This window comes from Grus americana, chromosome 1, assembly GCF_028858705.1.
Source record: "Grus americana isolate bGruAme1 chromosome 1, bGruAme1.mat, whole genome shotgun sequence".
Classification (NCBI taxonomy): Eukaryota; Metazoa; Chordata; class Aves; order Gruiformes; family Gruidae; genus Grus; species Grus americana.
In genome coordinates, this window is record NC_072852.1 from 9,981,261 (window position 1) to 10,007,700 (window position 26,440).

General features: G+C 40.0%; 1 protein-coding gene across 1 annotated transcript in view; it reads left to right on the forward strand.

The window, feature by feature from the left end:
* Positions 1–250: 250 nt before the first annotated feature.
* SEMA3A (semaphorin 3A) overlaps positions 251–26,440 on the forward strand; it is a 172,646-nt gene continuing 146,456 nt past the window's right edge. Inside the window, exon 1 of the mRNA XM_054804985.1 lies at positions 251–722. Within this exon, the coding sequence (XP_054660960.1) occupies positions 611–722 (112 nt within the window). The 5' untranslated portion in view covers positions 251–610. The remainder of the gene's footprint in view (positions 723–26,440) is intronic.

Here is a 26,440-nt window from a genome sequence, read left to right on the forward strand (position 1 = left end):
GATGTGTTTCTTTTTTTTTTCCCTTTTTTTTTTTTTTCCTCGCATGTGTGGTGTGACAGCAGGGGAAGGGGGGGGGGGTCGAGCTTTCCTGCGCTCCCATTGTCAGCCGCTCTCGGGAGCGCGGGGAGAACCGGTGTCCCCCGTGTCTCCATGTGCGCGGGGAGCGCGGGGCTGCCGCCGCGCCGCGCCCGCCCCTGCCGCCCGGGACCCGCCCGCCGCGCGGGGAGCGGGGCGCCCGCCAGCCCCGGCCCGGCCCCGGCCCCGGCCCCGGCCCCTGCCCCCGGCCCGCGCCGCCGCCCGCCGCCGCCGCCCGCATCATGCCGCCCCCCCGCCCGCACGCCACTCGCGCCCGGGGGCTGCCTCCTTTTCCGGCCCGCGGCGTGTGCGTGAGAGGGGCTTGAAGTTGCCCCGGCGGCGGCGGCGAGGCGGGGGGCCGGGGCGGCTGGCGGCGGCGGCGGCGGGGCGCGGCGGGGCGCGGCGGGGCGCGGAGCCCACCCCCATCACCTGTTACCTCCGCTCCCCAGGTTGCCTGAAGTTCCCCGGCGGCGCCCGGCAGGACGGGGAGCGCCGCGGCTCCGGCTCGCAGGGACCCTACAGTGGCTGCTGCAGCATGGGCTGGCTCAGGGGGATTGCCTTGCTTTCCTTGGGAGTATTACTAGCAGGAAGAGTGAACTGCCAGCATGTGAAGAATAACGTGCCAAGGCTCAAATTATCCTATAAAGGTAAGTCTGTTGTTCTCTCTTATTCTCGGTTTTCCTCAAAACCTCTCCTCCTTGCCCCGTCGCTCCCCTCTCCCCCCACCTTCCTCCCTGGTTTGCCTTAGCTTCCAAAGGGGAGATTGGCATTAGGAGAAATTTCTGAAAAAAAAAATTAAAAAAAATTAAAAAAAATACTTAAAAAGCCACTCCGGGGTACGGTCGGTACCACGCAGTTTAAACACAGACAAAGAAGAGTTAGTTGTATTTGCAGACAAGGACTCCGGATCGTGCCGGTCCATGGAAGAGTATTTTTCAGTCTTGTGCTATTTCATCGGACTTTACTCTTTAAAACGATGAGACGTGTTTGGCCACCCAGCTAATCTCTCCCGTGCTGGGCATGTAGTGCAGCCACAATACCAGATCTGTTTCAATCAGCACGGAATAGATGAAGATTTATATTTTCCTTTTTTAGGCATGAAGTGGTTAATTTTCAAGTCATGAATATTCAGTTTGTACAAATCTGACAATCAGATGCCTAACATAAGCAGTAGATGGTGGGTTTGCCAAGAAACTATAAACTGAAAGGAACAGATCAGTCCAGAAAGGGAGGAAAGGACTGTTATGCACTGGAAAATACTGCCTATGGATGTTTAAATGCAGTGCAATTTGTTTGAACTGAGATTGTTTTCGGTGTAGTCTGATGTATTTCATTAGAGATCACAGGGAAGGTGTAACTGAAGAGAGCGAGCTGTGAGATTACGTTTACATTTGAAATTGTGTAATGCCACTCACATTGCAATTGTCAGTAATTAACTTTTGTATAATACTGCCAGTATTAAAGGAGGACTCTGAACTAGGCAGAGTCTTTTCTTTATCAGCATAGTTCCTCTCTCAGTACGTTTTTAGAAGAATTCGCCAAATCTGGAGAATGCGCAACTGGGAGAGAAGTTTAAAATGTAAGAGCTGTAGAGTATTATTTCTAAAAGGGAGATCTGTACATCTATATGTAGATACATGTCTCTCTGAAGAGCTGCCTTCTCAAAATTCTCAGATTATTGAAGGTTGAGAGAAGGAGCAGCAGCTACGATTCTGAAAGAAGGGAGGAAAAGTAACACACTGCTTCTGCGGTGAAAAAAAAAAAAGAGAACATGTGTGTGCATGCCTGGTCATAGATGTCAATCTCAGTTTACAGTATAGTGTCAATACATCTCTTGCCAGTAGAAGTATGTTTTCCAATTTTTTTCATCCTTCTCGTGCTGCAAAAGAGAAGGGAAAAGTCCTCTCTGATACAAGGCAGATGTCATTTTCGCACTCCAGATGAAAAAAAAAAAATAAATTAAACACCTGCAAAACTTGGATGCACTGTATGAAATAAATGCATGTACATGGGTTTATTAAAGAACACATATATGCATATTTGTGTGTGTTTAAACTTGAAAAGGTAAGTGTGAAAAGAACAGTGTAAGAGGTTCAGAATCTGTTAATTTGGTTTTCATAAGAAAAAGTATTTGTATTTAACACAAAATTGATTATTTTGAATAATGGAGTCTGAAGAATGCTTGTACCATAACGACATGTCATGTCAAAAAACTCATTAGAATCCTCTTAATTGCTTCCAAACTTTCAGAATCATACTGAAACTCAGATTAGTATATAGAAGCATAAATGCTATAAAAATATCCTGTAAAGGGGTTTAACGGCTAATTAATTATTGTTTATTATTTTTCACCCTTTTAAAGTTTATTGATGGCTCAAACCTGCTACCCCTGCTCGTACTGACTAAATTCACGGAAACTAATTTCAAGGGATGGCCAGATCTGGATGATAGTGGGTTTCTCTTTTTTTTTTTTCTTTTTTTCTTTTTTTTTTCTTTTTTTTTTCTTTTTTTTTTCTTTCTTTTTTTGCCCTGCTGGTGCTGTATCTAGATACAGCAACATTTTGATACTCTGCTGATTGGTTGTTTTCCAGTTCTGCTCTTGCTGGGAGAAAAGATCTCATTTTCATTTTTTAAATACATCAGACATCAGATTTTAACCCTACAGGAGCAAAACAGGAAACCGAAAGGAACATTGAAACTGTTTTTATAATTGGTGGATCACTGTAAAAAGAAAATGAGTTCAAATGCTGAGCAACTCTATTTCCTATCTAGCAAAGAAAGTAAATGCATAGTTAATTCAAAGCAAGTTTAAGTCTGAAGACTTACAGGAATTCACACGCTGGCCTTTGATTCATATGTATACTTAATCACATATTTGACTTAAAACGTGTGTAACCCTAAAAATCAGATCAGACTACTCCCCTGCTTAATGTTAAGTACCAGTGTAAATGCTTGGCCAGGTCAAGAGGAGCGTATTGCCTGTTGCATTGATCCCTAAGGATGGGGATATCATTATTAGTCAGGGAAAACTAAGCACTATCAGCTGGTGCTTTTCCAGACAAATTTTGCTTCCAGCACAGTATTCTATGCACAGATCAATGTTAACACCTTGCATAGGAACAGCCTTAAGAGCTGTAGGTATTGAAAATATGTCTTTTAGGCACAGACTGAATACCTTATATGCTAATCTGTATCTCTCAGAGTATTCCTCACCACTATATGACTATGTGGTACTACGTGATTCATCTCTGTTCAAACTGCTTGCAGTTAGGAAAAGAAGCTACCCAGTTACTTATCCATTCTGCCTTTCCATGAAGAGCTGTGGTAATAAACTTATGATATTGAAAAATAAACTTATGATATTGAAAAAAAAAAAAAAAAAAAGGCATGCAAGTCGAAAAGAATGACCTAAGTGATTTCTCTTTCAGTGGCTCTAGTCCCTTCTTTTAACATGCATGCTTGTTTTCTGCCTAAACAAATACCTTGGAGCTAATTGTTGGTGCTTTATTTCAAAAGAAAAGCAAGGATGTATTTTAACTTCTTGTTTTTCTCGACTAATTAGATGTCAAACATGTTTAAAAAGCTCAGGCATTTGCTTTAAAAGTTAGCAAAATGAGTCATGAAGGGTTAAATCCCTGCCAACCTTGATTTCCTATGGTCACTTGCTTTCAAAGGTCCAGTATTAGCTCTGCCATTTCCCAGGTTGCTGGACAGAAGTTTCAGTGAACTCCTGTTCTTGCTTCCCCTTAACTTCTTGTCACTCAGTCTTGCAGAAGATTAGAAGCATCCTATGGGGCACGTTACGGACAGGGGGAGGAAGGGAAAGTGTATAAATGCATATATTAAGGCCACATCTGTGGTCTGAAAAGGTTCTTTCTGTTTCTTGTAAAATGGAGTTCTGGTTATTTGGTTTATATCACCTTGATTTTGGTGGCATATTAAAGAAATTCGATGAGAACACTGGGGAAATCCTCGTCCAGCTGAAATCTGTGGTGAAACTCCCGTTCAGTAGCATCAGGGTTTTTGCTCTGTACATTTTAAAGTTTTGAAATATTTCCATCTTAGTGCCTGGATCGGAAAGGTTTTGCACAGATGATATTTATCTCCTTATTTCAGTCGAAGGGAATTAATATGATTAAAGGCCTGATCCAAAGTTCATTGAAGTCACTAAGTTCTGGATCATAGCCTAAATGCGGTAAAACCAGCTATAAAACTGAAAGCTCAGTTGAGCCCTTCAACCTCTGAGCTCCTCTTTTTGTGTCCTTCAGAGACTTTGTGTCCTTCTTGTAAAGTAACAAGAAATGTCATTGTTGATATGTCAAAAGTAAAGGAATCTTTCCTTAAAGAATATAGAGGGGTTTGTTGGTGGTGGGTTTTTTCATTTGCTTGTTTGGATTTTTTTAATCTCATTGGCTTCAATTTCAGTGTCGGTCGTATGTCTCTGTATCACTAGGTCACATTCTGTTCAGGAAACTTCTATTGAGCACAGAGTTCTCAGAAATATGGTGATCAAGTTGAGTGTGCAAAGTTTAAAACAATAAATATAGTCTTAACTCCAGATGGATTTCTTGTATCGTTTATTGTTTCCTATTTTCTTTTGCTGTCCTCTGTATGGGGAGGTAACAGCACAAACAGAGATGGAACCAGCTACAGTAACCTTTAAATATAAACATATAAGACCAAAGAAAGAGAGAGTTTCCATTAAAGATTCCTTGATTTACAGATTTTTCCTAAGGCAACCCCGATTTTGTTCTCCACATGAGTAAATCTTGTGAACCCAACTTTCTCAAATCCATCTGTCGCGTCCTATTTGTCTGTTGAAAATTACTAAATGCTGTAAGTATGTTTTGTAAGAGTACATGTGTGGTTCTCCTTTGTTATTGTTGCTCAATTGGATACATATTACTTGAGAATAAGTAACTGGAAAAGCATTGCACACAGATTTAGCTCTTATTACTCGCTGGCTCCAATTCAAGCCATATTAAAAATAAGTGTTTTCTTTAAAGTTGCAGTGATAGTGAGAACTGCTCCATTCTTTATGTGCAGCTGATTTACAATTTTATAGGATGGATTTTTCTACGGATGAAATGCTGGCCCTAGCGAAAGCAATGGCAAAACTTCTGTCCGTTGCAATCAGTCCAACAGGCCATGAGGAGGGAGGAATGACATTGCACTGAATTACCTGTATGTGCGTAGCGTAAATATGATACCCGGCCTGTAGTTTGTTGACCCAGTCTGGTTGTAGTTGATGGCCTGCCTGTGGGTTTGATTGTGGTTTTTCCTTTCCATCAAACTCTATAACTCACAATTCAATACCTCCACAAATATTGGGAAAGCAGGAAAAAAGTTGGAGAAGGAAATGGGGAGACAAATATTGGCAAGAGAGCCTGTCTCTCTTGAGTTGGGACCCGTATTAGTTTGTCTCAGATTTCAAGGTATCTGCTTAAAAAAACTTTTGCTTGAACTGTGTTGTAAGAGTACTGTCTGAGGGAAAAGCCTCTCTAACGTGCCTGAAAAGGAGAGAAGGGCAGCCCAGACTTAGGAAAAAGACCGTGAAGGAAGGCAAACCTGTGACGGTTGCGGTCTAGGCATGGGCTTGTAACACTCTTCAGCTTCCACCGTTCCTGACAACATTTCTGCACGGCTCCGGCGCTCTCAGACCTCACTGCTCCATCAGCGCGGGAGGCTGGAAGGCAGTGAAGATGTCAAACGCAGCCACAGCCTCTTCAGCCTTTTTTTGCCCCCAAATGATGAGTACTTCAGACAAGCTCTGCGCGTTGGTCTTTCTGATGTTGGTTGAGTGGAGTCTCCACGAGACCTGAGAACTGTCAGGGGAGACGGTAGGACTACCCTGCCTGCCTCCGACATGCCCCACAGGCTGACAGGAGAGAGAAGCTGATGAAGTGCCTAAGCTCAGATCTTGCCTATATAGGGAAATTTTCAGCTAGCTAATTAGGGCCTGAGACAGGCAGTGTAATTGGAACAAGGAGGGTGAAAACCTAGCCCAACATTTTCATTTTGTGTTTCCAACTTTCCCATTTAATTCCATGGAAAAAGTGGTTTCTGGATTACAGAGCTTCCCTTTTCTGAGAAGCTGGAGTTCTCTATAATTACTTGTGTTGTACGGTTTGCAAATGACTGAATTATTCATGGAAGGTGCTGTACTGACAGCAATGGAAACTTTGCTCTTGCTGTGGACAAGGTGTACAGCACTTCTTTTTACTCTTTGTTACAGCATCTTTAAAACTTTGATCTAGCAAGGGATTTAAATAGCCGTAGTTTCACTCAGCTCAATGGATCTACTGATATGTGAAGTCTGCCTTAAAACTTACTTCTGTGGTTGAAGTTTTTTGATCAGGACTGAAGTACCTACCTCTTTGCTTAGGGTTTATTCAGGTGTGTATTTATTCCATAAGGTTTAGCAAAACAATATTTAAAATAAGAAACCCAGTCTTTGCAGGTTGCTACAATGTAAATGGGTTATTTATAATAATCTCTCCTGCGTGTGCATCTGTATATAAAGAAAGCATTTACATGAAGTTCCACCAGAGAAGAAACCACTAAATTATTTGTATTTTTAACTCTTTCATTTTGCTTGGAAATGTTTTTCAGTTTTTATTTAATGCATTGCTATACTCTGATCCTTTTAAGATGTTTTTTGTTTGCCTAATCACTGATTCTGCATACGGCCTTTAATGCCCACAGCTGCTATTAGAGAGACATCTTTTTTATTTACTTCCTCTGGCCCACAGGCTTTTTCCCTCATGTGCATACCTGGAACACTGCAATGGGAGTACAAGCAATACAAGGTTGCTCCAATATTTTGAATATTTTCTACATCAGCTGGAGCCTGACTTGACCCTAGTTCAATCTGAAGCAAAATCAGATCTTCACCTGAGGCAGTGCCTAAGTGACCGAGAAGAAAACAAATCCTTCTAAGTGGTGTCAATGGTTATGACATTTTTCCAGTTGTTTGAAAGCTAAAAAGGGTAAAATTGTCTTCAGGCTCCCATGCACTTATTTTTAAGCAAATGTGTGGGGTGGACCCTGGCAGCTCTATGTCAAAATTTAAAATGGAAGTTCAGGAGCTTGTTCTGGTGCTCTCGTTAATTAAGGTTACATCTGAAAGTTGCTGCTGGTGTTGTGCTGGTGGGCGATTCAGCGAATTCCTTCCCTTGCAGGATTAAAGCTCCCTTCAGGAATGTCTGCAAGTTCACGGTCCTCCCACATACAGCCTTCATATAGGTTAGCTGCTCTCTTCCAGTAACAGCTGTGGATGGTGAGAATAACTGGGGGGATAGTACTTTTACTTGACTTTTCCTATTTTTTTTTCCAAGATGGATAGTGCCCCAATGTCCAAGAGAGAAAAGGATGGCCACAGCTGTTGAGAGCATCAGAAATCTTAAGAGCACGGTAGCCTTTCTCCTGCACCACAGGAGATCTCCGTGGTGTCTTTCTCCTTCCTTTTGACTGACGTAGTCGGCCACATTAGGCTCTTTTCACCGTCAGTGGAAGGAGAGGTACCTCCAGAGAGCTAATCTTGGGTTAGGCAGGCTGAATGAGACTTTAAGGGTGCTCATCGCTTTTCAGTGACTGTAAAAGGAATTAAGCTCCTTGTTCATTCATTTAGTTTCTTTCTTTCCGGAAAGGTATCAAAAGAAGGTACCAATTAAACGTGATGGAAGAACCTAGGCTGTATTCTGATCTCAAAGCACCCTAATTTAAGAAAATGTCTCTGCCTAAATGAGTATTTAAAGTTGTATAAAAATCCAACTGATTAAACTTATGTATGCCCTCAGTATCTGTGCTCTTGAGGTCACTTGTGATTCTATCTAAATTCGCATCAAACTTCCAGCCATAGCAAGAAACGTACAGTACCACTAAATTCTTCATATTCCTAAAACAATTACCTAACTTACATCTCACATTTCCCATGTCTCTCCTCCTTAATAAGCTCATCCCAAATCCAGTGACACATGTTGGAAGTGACTGTCTGGGGCTGCAGAGCTTTACTAATTTAATAGCTTAATCATTCGGAGCTTTCAATAAGCTGTCCCCTGACCAGCTCTGTTACTTTCTGAATGTTTCTACACTTTAAAAGAAAAATGTATTTAAGACTCAATTTCATATAGTGTAGTTTGCAAATAAAAATACTTATGTGCATGTGCAACTCAGAGGACAAGTGCCTCGACCCTGATTCTCCCCTTTTTCAGCTGAACTATTACAATAGCAAAAGCAGGATAAAACCTAATTTAGATGCATTTCTAAAAATTCTAAATAGACTTGCAGTTTGGGGGATTCTTTTCTCACTTTGGGGATTACAGATTCCCCTTGAGCTAGAGAAATCTACAGCAATCCCTAAAACGTGTGAGCACTAGTCTACTTTGTGTCACATCTAGTTTTCATCCTTTGCTGTTTGATAGCCAAACGCAGTAAAGTCAGAAGTTTTTGCCATTCTTCTAATGTTTTAAAGTTGTTTGACATTTGTTGGGCTGCCTGCTTATCTCTCCAGCTGGATGTTGCAGAAACTTTAGAAGTGAGCAGTCAAATAAAATTCTCATCTTTTATAAATATTTTCGTGCAAAGTTGGATCTTGCAGGGAACAGTCTGAGGAATGAAGTAGTTATTTGCTTTCATCTAACTTGTGGAAAGAGGAAAAAGAAAGCTCTCCTTTACGCTCCACTCTAATGAAGCAAAGCTCATGTTGGTTCTGACGGCCCCTCTTGGCTCCTTTTGAAATTCCAGCCTTGTGTGAGAAAAGGACACAAAAAAGCTCTGTGAGATAATTTAAAGGATTTAGAGCTGCCTTTCAAGGGGGAGGGGTTGGTGGCCTTTTCTAGAGGCAACAGATGATAAATACAGCTCACAAGCATCCAAAAGAGCTGCAGAGTGTGCAGGGTACAGCTTTCATCACCATCTGACGCTGGAATGGCAATAGCTATCCTTTGCTAGACACAGATCCCACGCCTGGCCAAGGCATAGAGTGAGGTCTCTAAAGGTGGAGTGAAGATTTCAGGGTGTTGAGATTACTTTTACTTCCTTCATGGGTTTCCCAGTGCAACTTTTCCACTTTTGCATGAATGTATAGACTGAAATGGTTCTGACTCCTGATGAAGCTCTTTTACTCAAAACACAACAAGGGTCATCATGTCAGTGATGATGAGTGTTGCTCTGTAGTATCTGGAGGCCAACTTGGTCTCATCTGCATTATGATAGGTCCTGTACAAGGTCTCCATTCTGCTGGACCCATGTGATAAATCACAGAATCACAGAATGGCTTGGGTTGGAAGGGACCTCAAAGCCCATCTAGTTCCAACCCCCCTGCCATGGGCAGGGACACCCTCCACTAGACCACGTTGCCTAAAGCCCCATCCAACCTGGCCTCAAACACTTTCAGGGAGGGGGCATCCACAACCTCTCTGGGCAACCTGTTCCAGTGCCTCACCACCCTCACAGGGAAGAATTTCTTCCTAACATCTAATCTAAATCGACCCTCTTTTAGCTTAAACCCATTACCCCTTGTCCTGTCACCACACTCCCTGATAAACAGTCCCTCTCCAGCTTTCTTGTAGGCCCCTTCAGGTACTGGAAGGCCGCAATTAGATCTCCCTGGAGCCTTCTCTTCTCCAGGCTGAACAATCCCAACTCTCTCAGCCTGTCCTCATAGGAGAGGTGCTCCAGCCCTCCGATCAGCTTCGTGGCCCTCCTGATTGCTGTCCAGTGATAGGAGGGACAGCAAAAATTATGTCTGGAGATCTGGGAGAGAAAACTTTATCTCCAAAATTGCTTTTTTTTCCTCCTCATATTTCCTTCTATTACGGCAGAAGAATGGCTGTATCAAAACTTCTTGCCCTGATGGCCTGTCAGACAACAATATAAACGCATTCCTGAGCTACCTGCAAATCGCATAGGCAGGAAATCGCTTTGTTTCTAAATTACTACTCTTCCACCATGTGTCACTCTCTCCACCAACACCAAGTGTATACTCAGATGTACAGAAGGGCATGGTAACATTTTCAAAGAGCTCTCGTTGGCAGTTATCTGAAATATCCTAAACACCAGCGAAGCCGTATTGGCGGGATGTTGGCTGTGTGGTTATGAGTATGGTAACACTCCCTCCATATTGCTGTTCTAAGTACGTATCCTCAGTCATTTGTACTCTAGCCATAAAAGGTGACCTCCAACAAAGAGGCAAGTGAGATTTTATCTCAGGTGAAAAGATTTAGGAATTTGTTAAATTTGAAAGAAAATTCCACATAGCTCTTTTTAAAGGAGTATTATGAAATAAAGGAGTAACAACAGCAACAACAATAATAATAATAATAATTTGAAAATTTTGTTTTTCTCTGCAGCCTGGGTTATTGAGATCAAAATTAACATGGATTTCTAATTCTGCTTTTTCAGATTTTGTTTCCCATCTGTGATGGAACTGTAATCTACTGGGTATTCTACTTCCTTTTCTGGCATCTCTTTGCGATTTTGTGTCTTTCATCATTCTTTTAACACCCACTGGAACTCACACTCTTTAGTGCACATCAGTCACGCAAATTAGGAAAGTTTTGTTATCCTCACCTACAAATGGAGGTTGGAGGTTAACAGAAACCCAGCACCACAGCTGATGATACACAGGAAGTCTGTACTGTAATGGGAATCAAAGAAAGTACCATAAATGTGAAATCCTATTAATTCTTTGGCTCTTCTGTGTCAGTTTCTTCACCTGTAAAGTGGTATTAAGTGATCTCATGAGGAATTGCTCGAGGTCAGAGACTTGCCATGCTTATTCAGAGCTGTATCCTACTCTCAGAATAATCCTATTAATGTGTATATTCAAAGTTCAATAGAACTTATTTTTGATCAACATACAAAGGCCTTACAGGTACTTTAAGGTGATTATAATAATTATATTCACAGCTGTGTATGCCTGTGACATGAAACACATGCGTATTATCCAGAAAGCATATCTAATTTAATTCAATTTGGATATTCCAGATGGTTTTATATAGGAAACCTTCACAATGTTTTTTGGAGTATCCACCTCTATTTCACACCAAATACACTGTGAAGGGGATTACAGATGACTCTGGAGAAGAACAATCTTTGTGTTTAGTCTCTGCAGTACTGTCTACCAAAGGTATGTGAGCACTTGCAAGATCCTAGGCTATTTCTCTGAGTTTAAGCTAGGCTTTTTTTTTTTTATTTTTTTTTTCCCTAATCATACCTGATAATCATATTTTAAAATTAAGAAGGAGTTTAAAAAATGTAAATTTTTTTCTTGTGCTTATCAGACAAAACTAAAAACCTCACTTTGGACACTTTCTCCCCATTCCACCCAGTCTGAACATACCTTACGAGGCCAAGGGTGTTTAATACTCCTCTGCCCCTACAAGCATACGTGTTGTCCTTCCCAACAGATTCTGGACACAAAACTTCTATTTCTTCTTTCACACAGCCCTTTTTCTGACTTTCCATACCCAAAATGCTTCCCAACCTCCTCCAGGATGAGGGCAGCCTTTCTCAGCCACTTGGGGAAATAAGCAGTACTCAGTTCAGTCAGTTATAATTGCCTATCATTTGTGACTCGCTCACTGGAAAACTGTTGCTTGACAGCCCTAGTTCAAACCTAGTAATGAGGATTAACTGCTGTAATAAATTCAGAAGTGGAACTCTGCATCTCTAAGATTCACATACTCATTCCTAAAATAAGTAACAAAACACCTGTTCCCCTCATCAGCTTGGCCTATGTGAAAATAAAATCGGTTGTTCATATATTCCACATACCTTAAATGCAGCATTTAAATATTACCTTCAGTGAATTAACTCAAGGAATTTTTTTTCTTTGCTTTTATACTTCCTCATGCCACTTACATGATGTAATGGTTGTTTTGAATAACATTCTTTTCCCATAACAAAGTACCGGTTTTCATGCCATTAAGAAACACAGAGCAAATGCAAGATTTGGTATGATTTTGGTGTACCTTTGAACTTCAGACACAAGTTTGTAGTTTGACTTGTTAGACTAGGGTGTCTTACTCGACCACGTGCTACACAGTTTTCTGACAGCTTTGCTGGTGATAGAAGAGCTGAGTTCAATTCCTGAGGCTGGTAAACAGACCAACAGAGACCAACGTCAAAGGTTCTGTTTACTGGAGTAAAGAAACTTTTTCATTTGTCTTCAAAGACAGCAGTATCAAATCTCATGTGTATTATTATTCTATATAAGAAATTTTAAACTATCACCAATTATTCTGGTGTAAATCAAGTGTAACTTCATTAAATGACTGTGACTGCAGTGACGCATGTGAGAAGGGAATTAGACCACGGATACTGCTAATTGACATTGCACCAAAGGGACTGAGGACAAGACTAAGCAATGCAACTTCCAGGTTTTGAACACAATTTCCATAGCTGAGGCCATAAACAGCATTTTTAAGGACATTCTCATAACTATCACTCTCTTAAAAACGTTTTCTATCGGCATGCAGGAATATGACAAACGCTGAATTTTGTTTCACTGTAGGTTCACCCCCATTACTATGCATAGAAAGTATTTTACCTTATGCCAGACATATGGAAGTGATCAGTGTATGTAAATTACATGAGGGGAGGTGAAATACAGCTTTTTAGACTAGGAAATGTGTACTTGTTTCTGGTTATAAGACATTGAAACCACACCAGAAAAGGAGACTTTAGGTCTTAAGACAAGTTTTCCTTTAAAATCACAACTGGCTAGTGGATGAAATAGCAAAAATAAATAGAATTTTGATAAACACGAAAGCACAATATTGTCCTGAGCTGAACCGCTCAGTCAGGTCTCTCGGACACCGGGGTTTAAGAGACAATTGCTTGCATGTGCGGGGCCAGACCGTGAACCTGTTCTATGCAGAGGTGAACTGTTCTGGGACCCACTTACGAGTGAGTACGTACTATGGGCAAGTGCTCAGTAGTACAAGTCAAGTTTCTTCAAACATTGGGTTTAACAGGCAGGGCCAGTTTAAGTGCCTGGTATTAATTTTCTTCCCCTGATGTCATGGTGTGCCCACGGTACAATGATTTGAACCTACTCTAAAAATCAGGGGGTTTGAGAGACTGAGTTATTTTGTTGGGTTCTGAGTGACCAAGGGAGGAAAAAGCAAGAGCTTAAGTCAGCTCTGTCTTTCAAATAGTTTGTGAAACTATTGTCCCCTAGCTGGTCTCTAAGAAATCAATACTTATTTGGTGACCAAAATGCATTCACTGTGCTCCCAAAATTTTCCATTCCAAGAACGCTGGATTTTTTTTTTTTTTTTTAATTTCCATATTCAGTATTGCAGAGTAAGAAACTAATCTAGAGCCTGGCATGGCTTTATTCTAAGGCATTGTCATATCTTTCATTCTGGGTTGAAAAATGGACAGATCACTGGGTTTCATAAATATGTGGAGAAGCTGTCAAAGCTCCTATTTGCATGTGAATGGTCAACTGAGGTAGGAAGGGAGATATGTAAATAATTCTCTAGCTAGCTCCTGGCATAGATCATTGCATTTCAAAGTGATGTGAAAAGCAGCACCATAAAACTTTAACCTATTCACAGGTATGGAAACTCCCATGCCTTAAATAGATCTGCTGTAATAATGATCACTTGGGGAAAAGAGAATCTTAAAAAGCAATATCAGGTCTCCCACTACTATACATTTTCTGCTTCTTTTAATATTTCAAAAAGATAAGCTAAAAAAGCCACCCTCCCCCCCCCAAAAAAAAAGGAATAAAAAATGAAAAAAATAAAAAAAGAAAAGAAAAAAACCCACTAGATCTAAACAGTAGGCAAATGTAGACCTTCATTGAAAGTCTGGCAGACAAGTGTCATAGGAGTGGAAGAAATGTAAGAGATTTGAGTATTATTCTGAATCATGTCTGTATCTGACCCTGGGGGCACCCAAAATAATCATTACTTTAATCTTCCTTACAAACTGCTCAGCATTTCACTATTCTGCTCCACGGTTGTACTTCAGTACGTCCTGAACTAGGTAGAATGGGTGAATGCTTTCGTTTAAATGTATCCTTCAAAAGATACAGTTCTTAGTGCATCCAAAAAGGTGAAAAAATGAAAGTAAACAGTAGAAAAATGTGGAACACAGAGTAAAATAAAAAACTTAACAGGCTCTGAGCCAGATGATTTTCTACATGGTTTACTGTACCTCGTGTCTGCTTAGATAGAATTGGCATGTGTATATATGGAGAAAGAAAGATTTACTAAGCCATTTATGCCTGAAACAGCTCCAAAAACTGTGATTAGGCGGGCGTAAGGACTAGAAAATGTTTCCAAAGTAAAGTTCACCTCCAAAGGTGATGTGAGTTATGTACCTACCACTTAATCATGAGATAACATGGGACTGTTGCTGTAGTTTACCAATATCATTTTCCCTGATATTGCTTTGTAGTTTCCATCTACTTACTTTGAAATACCATGATGTATTTCATTCGAACTCCATAATTCATTAAATAGCCTGTGTCACCCCGTAATCATTTGCAGCACACATTTTATTTCTCAAAAAGCTTCTGTGCACTAATTTGATCTGGTTACAGTGTGCTGAAAAGAACTCACAGAGACAAAGTGAAATGCAATTTCATTCACTGAATTTATAAAGGGCAATTAGTCAAAGACTCTGGGATTTGCTCAATCACACTAATATTCCTGTAATGAAATGTGATTTGTCTTGGTATTTACCAGGAGATTAAAAATGAAAAAAAGGACTGATCTTACAAACTCCTACTCACAAGAGTAGTCCTGTTGATTTCAATGTATATGGCACTTGTGGCACAAAGTGCCCTTTTAGGAGGTTACACGAGTTCTTCACTTATGAAATAATAAAGCAACAAACCCAAGCAATTGTAAGGATCACTTGAAGTTATTGAGCTCTGCCCAGTTAATGGGAAGAAAAGAGGTAAAACCTGTTCAAAATATTGCTGTTCCCAAATGAAAGTTTTCATTCAGTAACAACCTCTCCTGATCCTGCTTATCGCATGGCTTCACTGTGCTCTACCACAAGAAGAGCATTCATTGCCTTGCCTGTGGTTCATTGCATCTCACGTCCGGTAGGATACAATGTCAACTAGGAAAGTCACTAGGAAAGACCCTCACTCAGTCTGGTGGATCTTTGAGCCCTTTTAAGTACATGAATCAATATAAAATTTAATATAAAATATAAAATCAGATATTTTTGAATGCCCAAGCAAGTTTAAACTGTCATATCTTACCCAGGCCCTCTCCCATTTTCCTTGTTAACAGGTTTTTCCATTATAACCTTCGGTGCAGAAGTGCATCTGTGTGAATGTAACACAGAGCACACGAGACACAAATCAGCCTTGAAGCAGTTCCACTGATTCGAGCGCAGGAACTTTAGATAAGTAATACTGCAATGTTGGAATAGGCTTTCCATAATGCAGTTGTTCTCTTTCAATAACCGTTCCCATATCTATCAAAAAAAGGGCACGGCATTGTGGAAACTTTTATCCCTTACCAGAGTATTCCTTACTTACTGTAGCTGTGGCTCCAGGCACTTTGAGCGAAAGTTACTACTGCCTGCTTCTCACATGAACTCACTGGAGAGGGCCCAGGAGCTCTCCCCACAGCAGGAGACTCCAGAGCTGCTTCCCTGCCACTCCAAATAGCTGCGAACGCTAGCAGGAGAGCAAGGAATCCCTGCTCCTTTTCAAACATCAGTCTGACAAAGCGGGACAGCGAGCACGGGGCCGTGTGCTCCCTCGCCCCAGACATCTCGTCAATGGGCTCTCAGGGCTCTTTGCAAAACAGCGAGAGGAATCTCAGATTGCAGCCACTCAGATGTAGCCACTTGTGCAGACACTTCTATTATCCTAAAATTTATTGTGGCCTATGGCACATGTTAAGAAAATGCAGAAAGTCTCAAATGCAGTAGAGGCTGGTGGGGCAATAAAATTTTTGACATTTTATGGTAGGTGTACGTTTAAAGAAGGAAGCAAAAAGAATGTTCTCTATTAAAAATAGGAGCAGAAACCATTTGTGACATAAAATCCAATAGGAAACACATTTGCACAACTTCTGATCTCTGGTACAGTTGGCTGTGAAGCCCTTCGGTAGGCTGTAAGGGGCATCGATTTAATTAATTGGAGCTGTTACTTAAACTGTGTTAGCAATCAGAGAACAACCCACAGAGTAACTCATGAGTAAACAGGTCTATGACGTCTTGGAACAGAGGCATCCTAACACTTCTCTAGTTCTAGGTAGAAATTGTATTATATCTTAACATATATACAAAAGATTCATATACCAAGAAGGCCACTTAGCGTAAGAAAGCCTCTGAGCCTGTTCAAGTGATAACTAAAGGGCACGCAGACATCAGACATCTGTGTCAAGTTACTAGCCGGTGGCAGGGTACATGGAGTGTAAATGCAACACGGGAAACTCCTTCCCCTGCTTTGTCCTGCTGAGACCAGGAGCTCTCTCCCACCTGACTGCTCTGCCAAAGGGATGTTTGGGTCTGGCTAAGCTCAGCCTATCCCTCTGCAAAGCTGAGCTGGGGGAAGAAAGTTCCCAAACTCTCTGGGTTCTGAAAATGTCCTTAGGCGCGTGCATGCATTTACCTACGTAATGTATACAAATATGAAGCTATTTACACACCCATACAGCCACACCCTGCTGCAAGTTATTTTTAGCTGTTCCTCAATGTAAATGATGTAAATGTCTAATCCAAAATTAAGTTTCAAAATAATGAATGATGTGTTTTGTGTTTCAGTGCATATAAATGTTTGTGTTGCATAGTAGATGATTTAAGCATGAAAGGTCTTGCATTCCTAAACCTGTTACAGAATGTGGGTGGGAGGTGGATCTTTTCTCCTTTGCTCATACCAGGAAACAAAGAATGAATGAATATCTGTTATGATGTTTCATCAAGACCCTGTTAACATTAATTGTAGATACATGTGTACATTGTGGAGAGAATGACTAAAATTTTCTGAAACCCAGGACATTGGCTTTTAGTACTTGTACAGGGTGTTAGCAGTGTTGGTATTGAAACTACCCAAACATGAGCCTTCTGCAGCAGTCAGTTAATTAGGCCAGACATGGCGGAGATCAAATACTATTAAAAAAAAAAAACCAAAAAACCCCACCCAAAAACCAAACAAACCCAAACCACAAACCCAAAACTCAACAAAAAACCCCAAACCAAAAAAAGAAAACCCACCCAAAAAACCTAGGACAATTTTCTTCATCTATGACGTAAGGGCTATCAGGAACTATGTCTTCTCCTGTTCTCATGTTCTCTCCTTAATCATCCCTGGCTGGTTATCAGTGGTCACTGCATTAGACTGGCTTTTGGTCTGGCTAGATATTGCTGTTCCTATGTTCCCATCTCCAAGATCAGCCTGGAGATTTCTCCATCAGTGTCAGGATTCGTGCTTAGTCCTGTCCCCAGGGACAAGATGATCCCCATGTATACCTGCTAAGGAACAGTTGTAAGAAAGAAATAAGAAATAAAGTAGAAGAAATACAGTAGAAGAAATAAAGGCTTATGTTCTTTAGCAGAGTCCCTGTGTCTTAAACTGGAAATGGAACGGTATTTTATCCTCACTTGCATTTAAAAAAAACAGCAGAAAACAAAACAAAAACCCCAACAACAACAAAAACCCCCAAAAGAGCTATTTCTAATAAAAGCATTGCTCATATTAGTTTCATAGCCCTGACTTTACATTTATTGGCATAAATGCAAACTTATAAAGCTGTGTGGATGTTTGCCATATGCAAATCCATCCACCCATAAATCAGCGTACAGACTGGAGACTGCACAGCTGAAGTGACTGTAATGGTAAATGAAACCTTTCACCACCAGGTCAAACGCAGTTCAGCATATGTGGTAACTGAAAAGCGCTATCATACAGGAACTGATCTGTGGCGTGTGTGAAACGAGTGACTGACCAGTTCACACTGTTCACCGCCACAACTGGCACCCCAGGTCTGAGCTGGCAAATGAGACAGAGCTGAGCAGTGATAGCAAAGTTGCTGAAGCAACCTGGCTGATGACCATTCTCTCTAAGTCACGCATAAATAGAGAATTTGCCTTGTGGGACTGTCTGGTAGTGTATTACAAGGATTAGGCAGGCGTTTTCCATCAAAATGAATTGTCAATGAAAAAGGAAGTTTCCATTTAATCAAAATTTTCCACCAGTTCTATCCAAATGAAAACGTTATTTTGGATCCTTGTGCTGATCTAAGGCACATAATATTGTATTCATCTGACATTAACCTCTGTGTGTTCAGGGTGACAGCAAGGTTTATGAGAGCTTCGTGTGGTTTTACTGTTTTCTTGCCCATTCTTTCTTGCACAGGACCACAATTCCCATTAAAATCTTGGAGGGTACCTCAGAAATCAGCATAAGGCTTATATGGTAGCAGAATAGCATAAAACATATAGCCCAGTCTCAAATTCTGGCTGATACCATCCGAATCAGGGATGAAGCATGTTTGTCCTTTGTATAAGATGCAGTTCAGTGTCAGAGGATGCCACGTAAGACAGGACACGCTCAGAAGCATTTCCAGGCGTCTCGATCTGGGGATACGACCTGGCCGTGCCTGGGCTGTGGGGTATGTGCACTGTTTTTCCCCATTAAAGCATAAGAAAGCTGGACACCCAGACCAGACCAGACATAGATAAAATGATCACAAACAAAAGTTATACATTCCTGGATTTAATTTTTTTCTAAGTTGTCACTTTGTGAAAAGTTCAGCATTTTGATGTTTGTCTTAATTTGAAAACAGATGTTGGAGTATTGTAATTTCCCTTGAGACAAAAAAATTCCTTGCTTTTCTCAGCTTTACTTACTCCTGCTATGAAACTGTGTCGTCCCAGAAAAACAGTGCTTCATAAAGCTCCTATGTGAGTTGTGAAGTTCCAACCCATCTTGACACATACAGCTATATGTTAATGTCCAAACATAGTCCTCAACGTGTACTACAGCAAAAATAGCATTAAAAATTGAAGTCTGATCCTTTAATAGAATTTAATACATTATTAAAAAAAATTGTCATTGGTTATAGTTTTCTTAACAGAACTTTTGCTCTACTCTTAAAGAATCAAGCTTTTAAAACATTGATAACTTGAGATATGTGTTTGCCTTGGTGTTCCAAGGATGTTAATAATATCAGGCTAAAACTGTGAATTGATAGATGATCTTCAATTCCAGAATCTTACACAAACTTTCTATGTGACGTCAGATGATATCTCTGTGCCTCAGCTTCCAATCTGAATTACTTTTTGTACACATTTGTTTTATTTTCCGTGGACATTGCATGTGTTTTGGAGACAAGGACTATGCTTTTGCGCAATGAGATTCTATCTGGAGGTTTCAGAACAAGCAGTACAACTGATAAATAACAGCAGTATTTAGTTCAAGGCTCAAACAAACGTCCGAGTACCAAGAAAAAAGCCTTACTCTTGCTTTCTGGTAAGAAAACAGTAAAAAAAAATTAAAAACAAATAAACAAAAAACCAAAACAAAAAACCCCAAACAAACCAAAAAAAACCCCAAACCATAAAGACCCCCTTTGAACAATTCCTTAACAGTATACCTGGCCTATTTCACAAACCCAAGAAATTTAGTCACTTGAAAGGTACCTTTCTGACTGCGTTACTTTTGCAACTGAGAAGTGAATGTTTTTAGAAACCTATTCCTTTTAGAGGGAGGAAAAAAGGTATTTTTTATTTAAAAAGATCACTTTGATAATTTCCTCTTGGTCTTAAAGATTCTTTAAATGATTATTCTACCACATATAAAATTCAAAAGCTGACAGTATGTATTTTCAAAATTTCTCCCTTACATGTCGTCTTCAGGTTATGCAGTTGTCTAGATATAAAGGCTGCAAAATTACTTAAAATTGTTACATACATTCATTTCAACATGAAAACACATGTTTGTCTCACATTGCTGTTGAGGAGAAGCAGTTTCATTTTGATTCTGATTGGTGCTGGAACTCTTTGTTTGTGCATTCTCCTCTTTTTTTTTTTTATTTTACTTTTTAATCTGTGGTTTCAGGTGTAGTTTGTTATATCAGTCGACTGGAACACTATAGATTATCAGGGGACTTCCAGGTGTCACACAAGAAGAATGACTGTTTTCCAAAACAAGCTGTGCACTCCCGTAGGCTCTGGCATAGATGAATATATGAGTGTTACTAGGCATAGAAAATATTTCTGAAAAGTTAATCCCATGTTGTGTTTCAATGTTAAGGAAACCATCTACTCATTCTGAGGGGTTTAACCTTTCTTCAGGAGGTAAGTCTGGAACAACGGTCCTTATTTACAAAAGGTTTCCTTTATTTTCCATAAGGAATACAAAACCAGAATTTCTCCTTTGCTGGAGTTGCTCCTTCCTTGATGTAAGTACGCATTGCCATTGTTGATTCATTCAAATACGATTATTACAGTAATAATAAGTGACAAGCTATGTGTTATTTTGAAATAACACACATTATGGTTCACATCGTGTCTTCAGAGACCCAAGCAATGTGTTATTTCACATTGACAAATGCTCCAAAGTGTTTGCTTTTATAAATAAAATATTCTCCATGTAACTCGACTTTCAAGTGTGCATTGTGCAACAGCACTAAGATGTGGGCCTCACCACAGTCATCCTAAACCTCTGTCACCTTCCTCTTGGATTACTGCTCTCCCTCCTGTGGCACTTGTTCAAAGCTTTTGGAAAGACATCAGTGGACTTTGATCAGTCCTTCAAACTGGTTGTGCCTGCTTGCTACTGCCTTGGTCCGTGTGAGATTCTGGATGTAATTCAAGTCCCTGGTATTGCTCTGTGGAGGTGCAATCTGAAGCCTATTAGATTCAATAAGTGTCTTCCTGTTGATTTTGATGGCCTACAACCCAGGCCACAGTCTTTGGTTAAAGCTGATGTTACAACACTAGCTCTCTTTCTGAGCTCAACCCCAACAGCTGGCCCTACCTGAGGGGACAGGACAAGGTGTGACATTATTTGCTTGCCCGGGATTTCTGACAAAATCTTTTAAGCGGTACGTCAACAGCACTAGATCTTGCTATGTAAGCTGGAAAGTGTTTTAACGTACAGGAGTGATACAAGGGCCAATTTTTGCACAGGCGCTTGCCAGCTGAACGCAACCCTTGGTTTAGTCCCTTGAAACCGAGCTATTAAATGTGCATGATAACTGAGAATTAAGAACGGTAACATAAAGCAGCATAGGACCTGGTGTTACACAAACTACTTTGGGCCTTGAGCGAAGTGTATTGTGTCTTTTGATAGACTGCTCTGGGTGCTGCAAGTCTTCTGGGGCAGATAAATGTATCTTCTGGGGCAGATAAACTACACGGAGCCCAGGCGTGCCCACCGGAGCCAGTTCCATTAGATGGATAGTGAATGTGTTCTCACATAAGAAATATCCAGAACTCTGTTTTCTTGCAAAATCCAGGAAAAATGTGAATCAAATCATCAGCACATCTTTTCCAGTTCCAGTGAAATTTACCTCCTACATAACATTTCCAATATAGAAAGTATTTCAAGAGGAAAATCTCACATGGATTAATGTTTACTGGTTGCCAAGGCAATAGTTTGGAGACCTCTCTAGCACAAAACAGATAATATTATAAGCAGAAGTAGATTAGTATGAGGAGAAAATTTATCGACTTCAGGGAAGACAATGCTCGGAGTGTTTGTTATACCTTTTAGAGATTATATTAATTTTTCTTTGGTCGTTTTTCCAGTCATTGCCATACTTTTGTACTGTTATGTGTATGACAGGAGAAATTAAATCTCCTCATGAAGACTGGATGCCACTGTGCAATGCAAAACAGTGTTTCTGTGTGGAAAACCTGACAGTCCATTTAACAAGCCAGCTCTAAGGTAGGCAGGGAGCTGAGACACCATAGGATAAGTGGTCATGCCAAGGTCATATTGTGGCTCTTTGGGAGACGTGGGAAAAGGACACAACTGCATCAGTCCTGAATTATCCAAGTTTTGAATGGAAAAAAACTTTTTTTTAAAAAACAAAGGTATTAATTGATTTTATTTTTGAGAAGTAAAAATAAGGAACTTTAGCAGATGCTACTAAGATTGACAGCTGAGAAAAAAACAGTTGAGATATGAAGAAGGAAAATAAACACTGAGAATTTCTGTATTTATTTCTTTTCGACAAATAATGTCTTTAAATTCTCTTTTGTAATCATAAGAGAGTATCAGTATATTGGGCTTTTCCAAACCAAACATGACTGTAGACCTAAGCAAAAGAAGGGATTTAAAACAAAATTCACTCTGAATCATTTCAAGCCTAGCAACAGATTACAAGAGCATTTCAGACAGGAACAGGAGCTGAATCCTGCACAGTTCTGTTCCAGAGTTCATCTGTACCAGCTCTTCCTCCCTTTTTATATTCTCTCTACCACCATCAGGATCCAACCAGTGTTATGGAAGAAGGCGAGAAGTTCCCATGTTCCTTTAGAGCTGAACATGCCCAACTCCTTGCCAATTATTACTGGGTTTTCTTTTCTGCCATTTTACCTCTGCAGCTCTTTTTACAGTTCTTCTAAGCAAAACCAGGACAAAGTGATAATGAATTTTTAGATTCTTTGATTGACCGATTTCAAATTATATTCAGTTTTAACTATACCCTTTGATATTTCTAAAGCAGCTCTGAACCTCAATTTTTCAAAGCTAGCTAGTCAGCAGAAGTGTTGGATGTTTAACACCTTTGAAAGTACTGTCTTTTAAGAGAGACAAGCCAAATCAAAATAATATTGCTCATTCATCCTTTAAAAGTTGTGTGTTCTTCTCATCTCTGCCCCACATTATACATTTTTTAAATCACCTCCATAGTTCGTAGATAACTTTTAATCAGATATCAAGGTAGTCTCTGTACTTTCTAGTGTATATTCTAATATATGTATTATAAGGTCAGATAAATATTTTTCAAGTACATTATACTGTAATGTCTCCTGGATACTAGAGAGAGATAGAAGCAAATCAGAAAAAAAAAAAAAAAAAAATCTTGAACCTTTTGCCAGAAATCCAAGCCAAATATTTCAGACTTGGAAACATATTACCCAATCTTTTTTCTGATGTTGTAGTTTCTTTTACTTAGCATAGTGGTTTTCACTGTCCTGAAGAAGTAGGCCATACCAATTTTCCGGTATTTTTAATTCCACTGGAGCAGAGGGCTGCTCATGGCTCTTGCCATGAGATTCTATCTGCATCTCAAGTAAGAATTTTCTGTCTTGTTATCTTGATTATTTATCTGAGAATCTTCCAGGTGAGATCATCTCACTGTCTTGATCAGAGACATATGGCAAGATACTAATGCTGTCCAACATTTTCCAAGGATGGTGCACGGTACCCTGACAGGGTCTAAGAGTGATGGGAGCAAACAGATTTTGATATCTAATTGCCAGAGATCTCATATTTTGGATGTTTTCTAACTCTAGGACTGAAGGTTCTGCAAAGTTTATTCAGTGTGGAAGTTTCATAATTCCTCATGACAGTGGTCACCTACTCCTCAAGTTGTAATTATGTCATACAAGTGGGTGATTGTTTTCTCCTGCTGCTGCTGACCCCAGTGAATTTGGGACATTTTTCCTTAGAATATGAGTGGCTATTACTATTCCCCTTGTAGGTTTGGCTCAAGGTCATATTTGCTCAAGCAGGAGACAGGAGTCCAGTGGCACCAGGCACGTACTGAAGTTAAAAGTGTTTGCCCTGCATAACCCAAATGTCACCTATTTAATCATTCTTAGAGGAGCTTCCCAGCACGGATTACTATTATGGATAGTGGCTATTCGCTTGCTTGCCGGGCAAATGAGATGAGTAAGAAGGTCACAGGGATTCCAGGCTAGAAGAAACCTGCACATACAGTGGTCTGGGAAAGCAGTTTGATATAGGATCCACTCAAGCCACTGTTAAGATCCTGAATATGCAGAGAACAGCATATTTTCTTGCATAAGTGGTAGAAAATGACCCTAGATGTTAGTCTGTCATGCTTAGTAGGAAACATATATAGATATGTTACAAAATTTAGTAAGCCAAAGCTTACTACTCTGTGATTACAAAACTCCCAAGAAATGTATGGCATTACACCAGGTCCGTTTGGTGCATCCGCAAGATGTGCTCAAAGATCAGATCTGAGCTTGCTAAGATGGCTAGTGAAGTTGTCAGTAAGCTTTTGCCATACAAATAATTCAGGAACAAGGAGCTTTGTCTACTGTAGGGCTCAGCTACAGAGAAAATATTCATCTGGAGACAGACATGCTAGGCCCAGAGTTTTGGAAATTATTCTGGTCATGGGCACAGTCTGGATTGGCAGGGTCTGATGAAGTAAGTGTTGACTAATGGTCAGGGCTAGCAATACCAATCGCCTGGCATTGATCACCCCATCCCTGTGGGGCAGGAGGAAATGCAGCAAGAAGCAGAATAGGGAAGTTGTGCTCTGTCATAAGAGGCATAGTTATTATTCCTATGGATGCGAATATAATTTCTTTAAATGGGTCTTGAAATGAACAAGTTAAGTATAACTGGATAGTGTAAGCTTTGGGAACGCAGCCCCATGCTTTAAAAATCCATAAAATGTATCCAGCCATTTTGATATCCATTTCTTCTCCACACCTCTATAAAAAGCAAGTACAAAGGCAGAGTATGGGCTTGACAAAGTGACTTTTCCATAGTGCTTGAAGCAGCAGTCCCACAGAAGTGGAGTGCAAGGCTTCAGACGAGTTTTCAGTAAGAGGAGCTTAGTGCCCCACCATGATTTGTACCTTGAAAACCAAATTAAACTGCTTCATGCTTCAACTGCTAAATGGAGCTAGTGCTACCAAATTATCTTTGAACCATGTCTGGAGGCTGAAGGATGAAAAGTATTGATGTTATTAATAATGAATGATAACCATGGACATTAAAGGGGATTTATCTTCGATAACTCAGGACAGAGTTATAATTCTCTTGAGGTAATTACACTGATATTAGACTTCTGTTTAGCACATAGTGTTGTGGCTTGGGGGAACATTAAGTTACAGAAAGATGAGACCATTGTGAGACAAAATAATTTGCAGTATGTGAAAAATAAACCTCTCTACCACATTTGATAATGTGCCTGTGACCCAAATGCTGATTGCGTCACATTAAAAAAAGGAAGCGTTATCACTGAAGAGTTGCACTAAAAAATCCTGAAAAGTTATGCTTCTCTACTGAAATTAAGAGAATTGCTGTCACTTTACCAGGACAAAGTTTGGCTTTGTAATTTTGCTTCCAAAAATAGGGTTACCTTGCACAGCAGTTCTTGGCCAATCACTTATATCAACGCATCTTATCAACACACGGCGTAATGGCTTTAAACTAAAAGAGGGTCGATTTAGATTAGAAGTTAGGAAGAAATTCTTTACTGTGAGGGTGGTGAGGCACTGGCACAGGTTGCCCAGAGAAGCTGTGGATGCCCCATCCCTGGAAGTGTTCAAGGCCAGGTTGGATGGGGCTTTGGGCAACGTGGTCTAGTGAAGGGTGTCCCTGCCCATGGCAGGGGGTTGGAACTAGATGATCTTTGAGGTCCCTTCAAACTCAAACCATTCTGTGATTCTATGATTCTATAATCTTACTGTTTTTTTTTTTTTCTTAAATGCATTGATTTTTAACAGTAGCAGTTTATTGTTCTTAAAGACTAAGGATATAAATAAAGCAAGATCTTAAGAGGAGAGAGCACTTTTTTTATCAAAACTGGAAGAGTTGGAAAATGTAGTCAAGGCCTTGGCCATACTCAAATCTGCAATAAGGAGTAAGGACTATTGAGAAATAAAACTATAAAGGTTTTGTTTGAATGGTTTTACAATGCATTACATTTTTGTACCTTACTAGAAGCTCTGCCTTGCAGTTGAACACAGTGAAAAGAGCACCTTTGCATCTCTTGTACATTGCCTTGGATTTCTGTTTTGAATTCCTATTGGAGTTTGTATTGACAGTAAAAACTCTAATAACTAGAAAACAAACCAAAATAACCAGATATGAACTTAACAATATGAACCTCTTATACTGAGTGTAAGTGCCTGTTTAAAGGGATTTCTGTTCATCATTCTTTATAATTCAGTGTGATATTGTATTCCATCACCAGCAGCTTAATTTATTTCTTTCACCATCTGTTCTTTTTTTTTTTCTTCTTCCATGCCAAAAAATCAATAGCGCTCAATGAACAAAACAAAGCTATTCTGTAATTCAACTAAACTGGTTTTATGCTGTTGTTATTCAGAGTATATTGGTCTATTTCTTACACTGGTTTTGTTTAGCTAACTAATCCTTTTGTTTTCTAAACCTGTAAAATTTGAAATAGTGTTTGTGAGCTGTTGGTGCCAGCACTTTTGT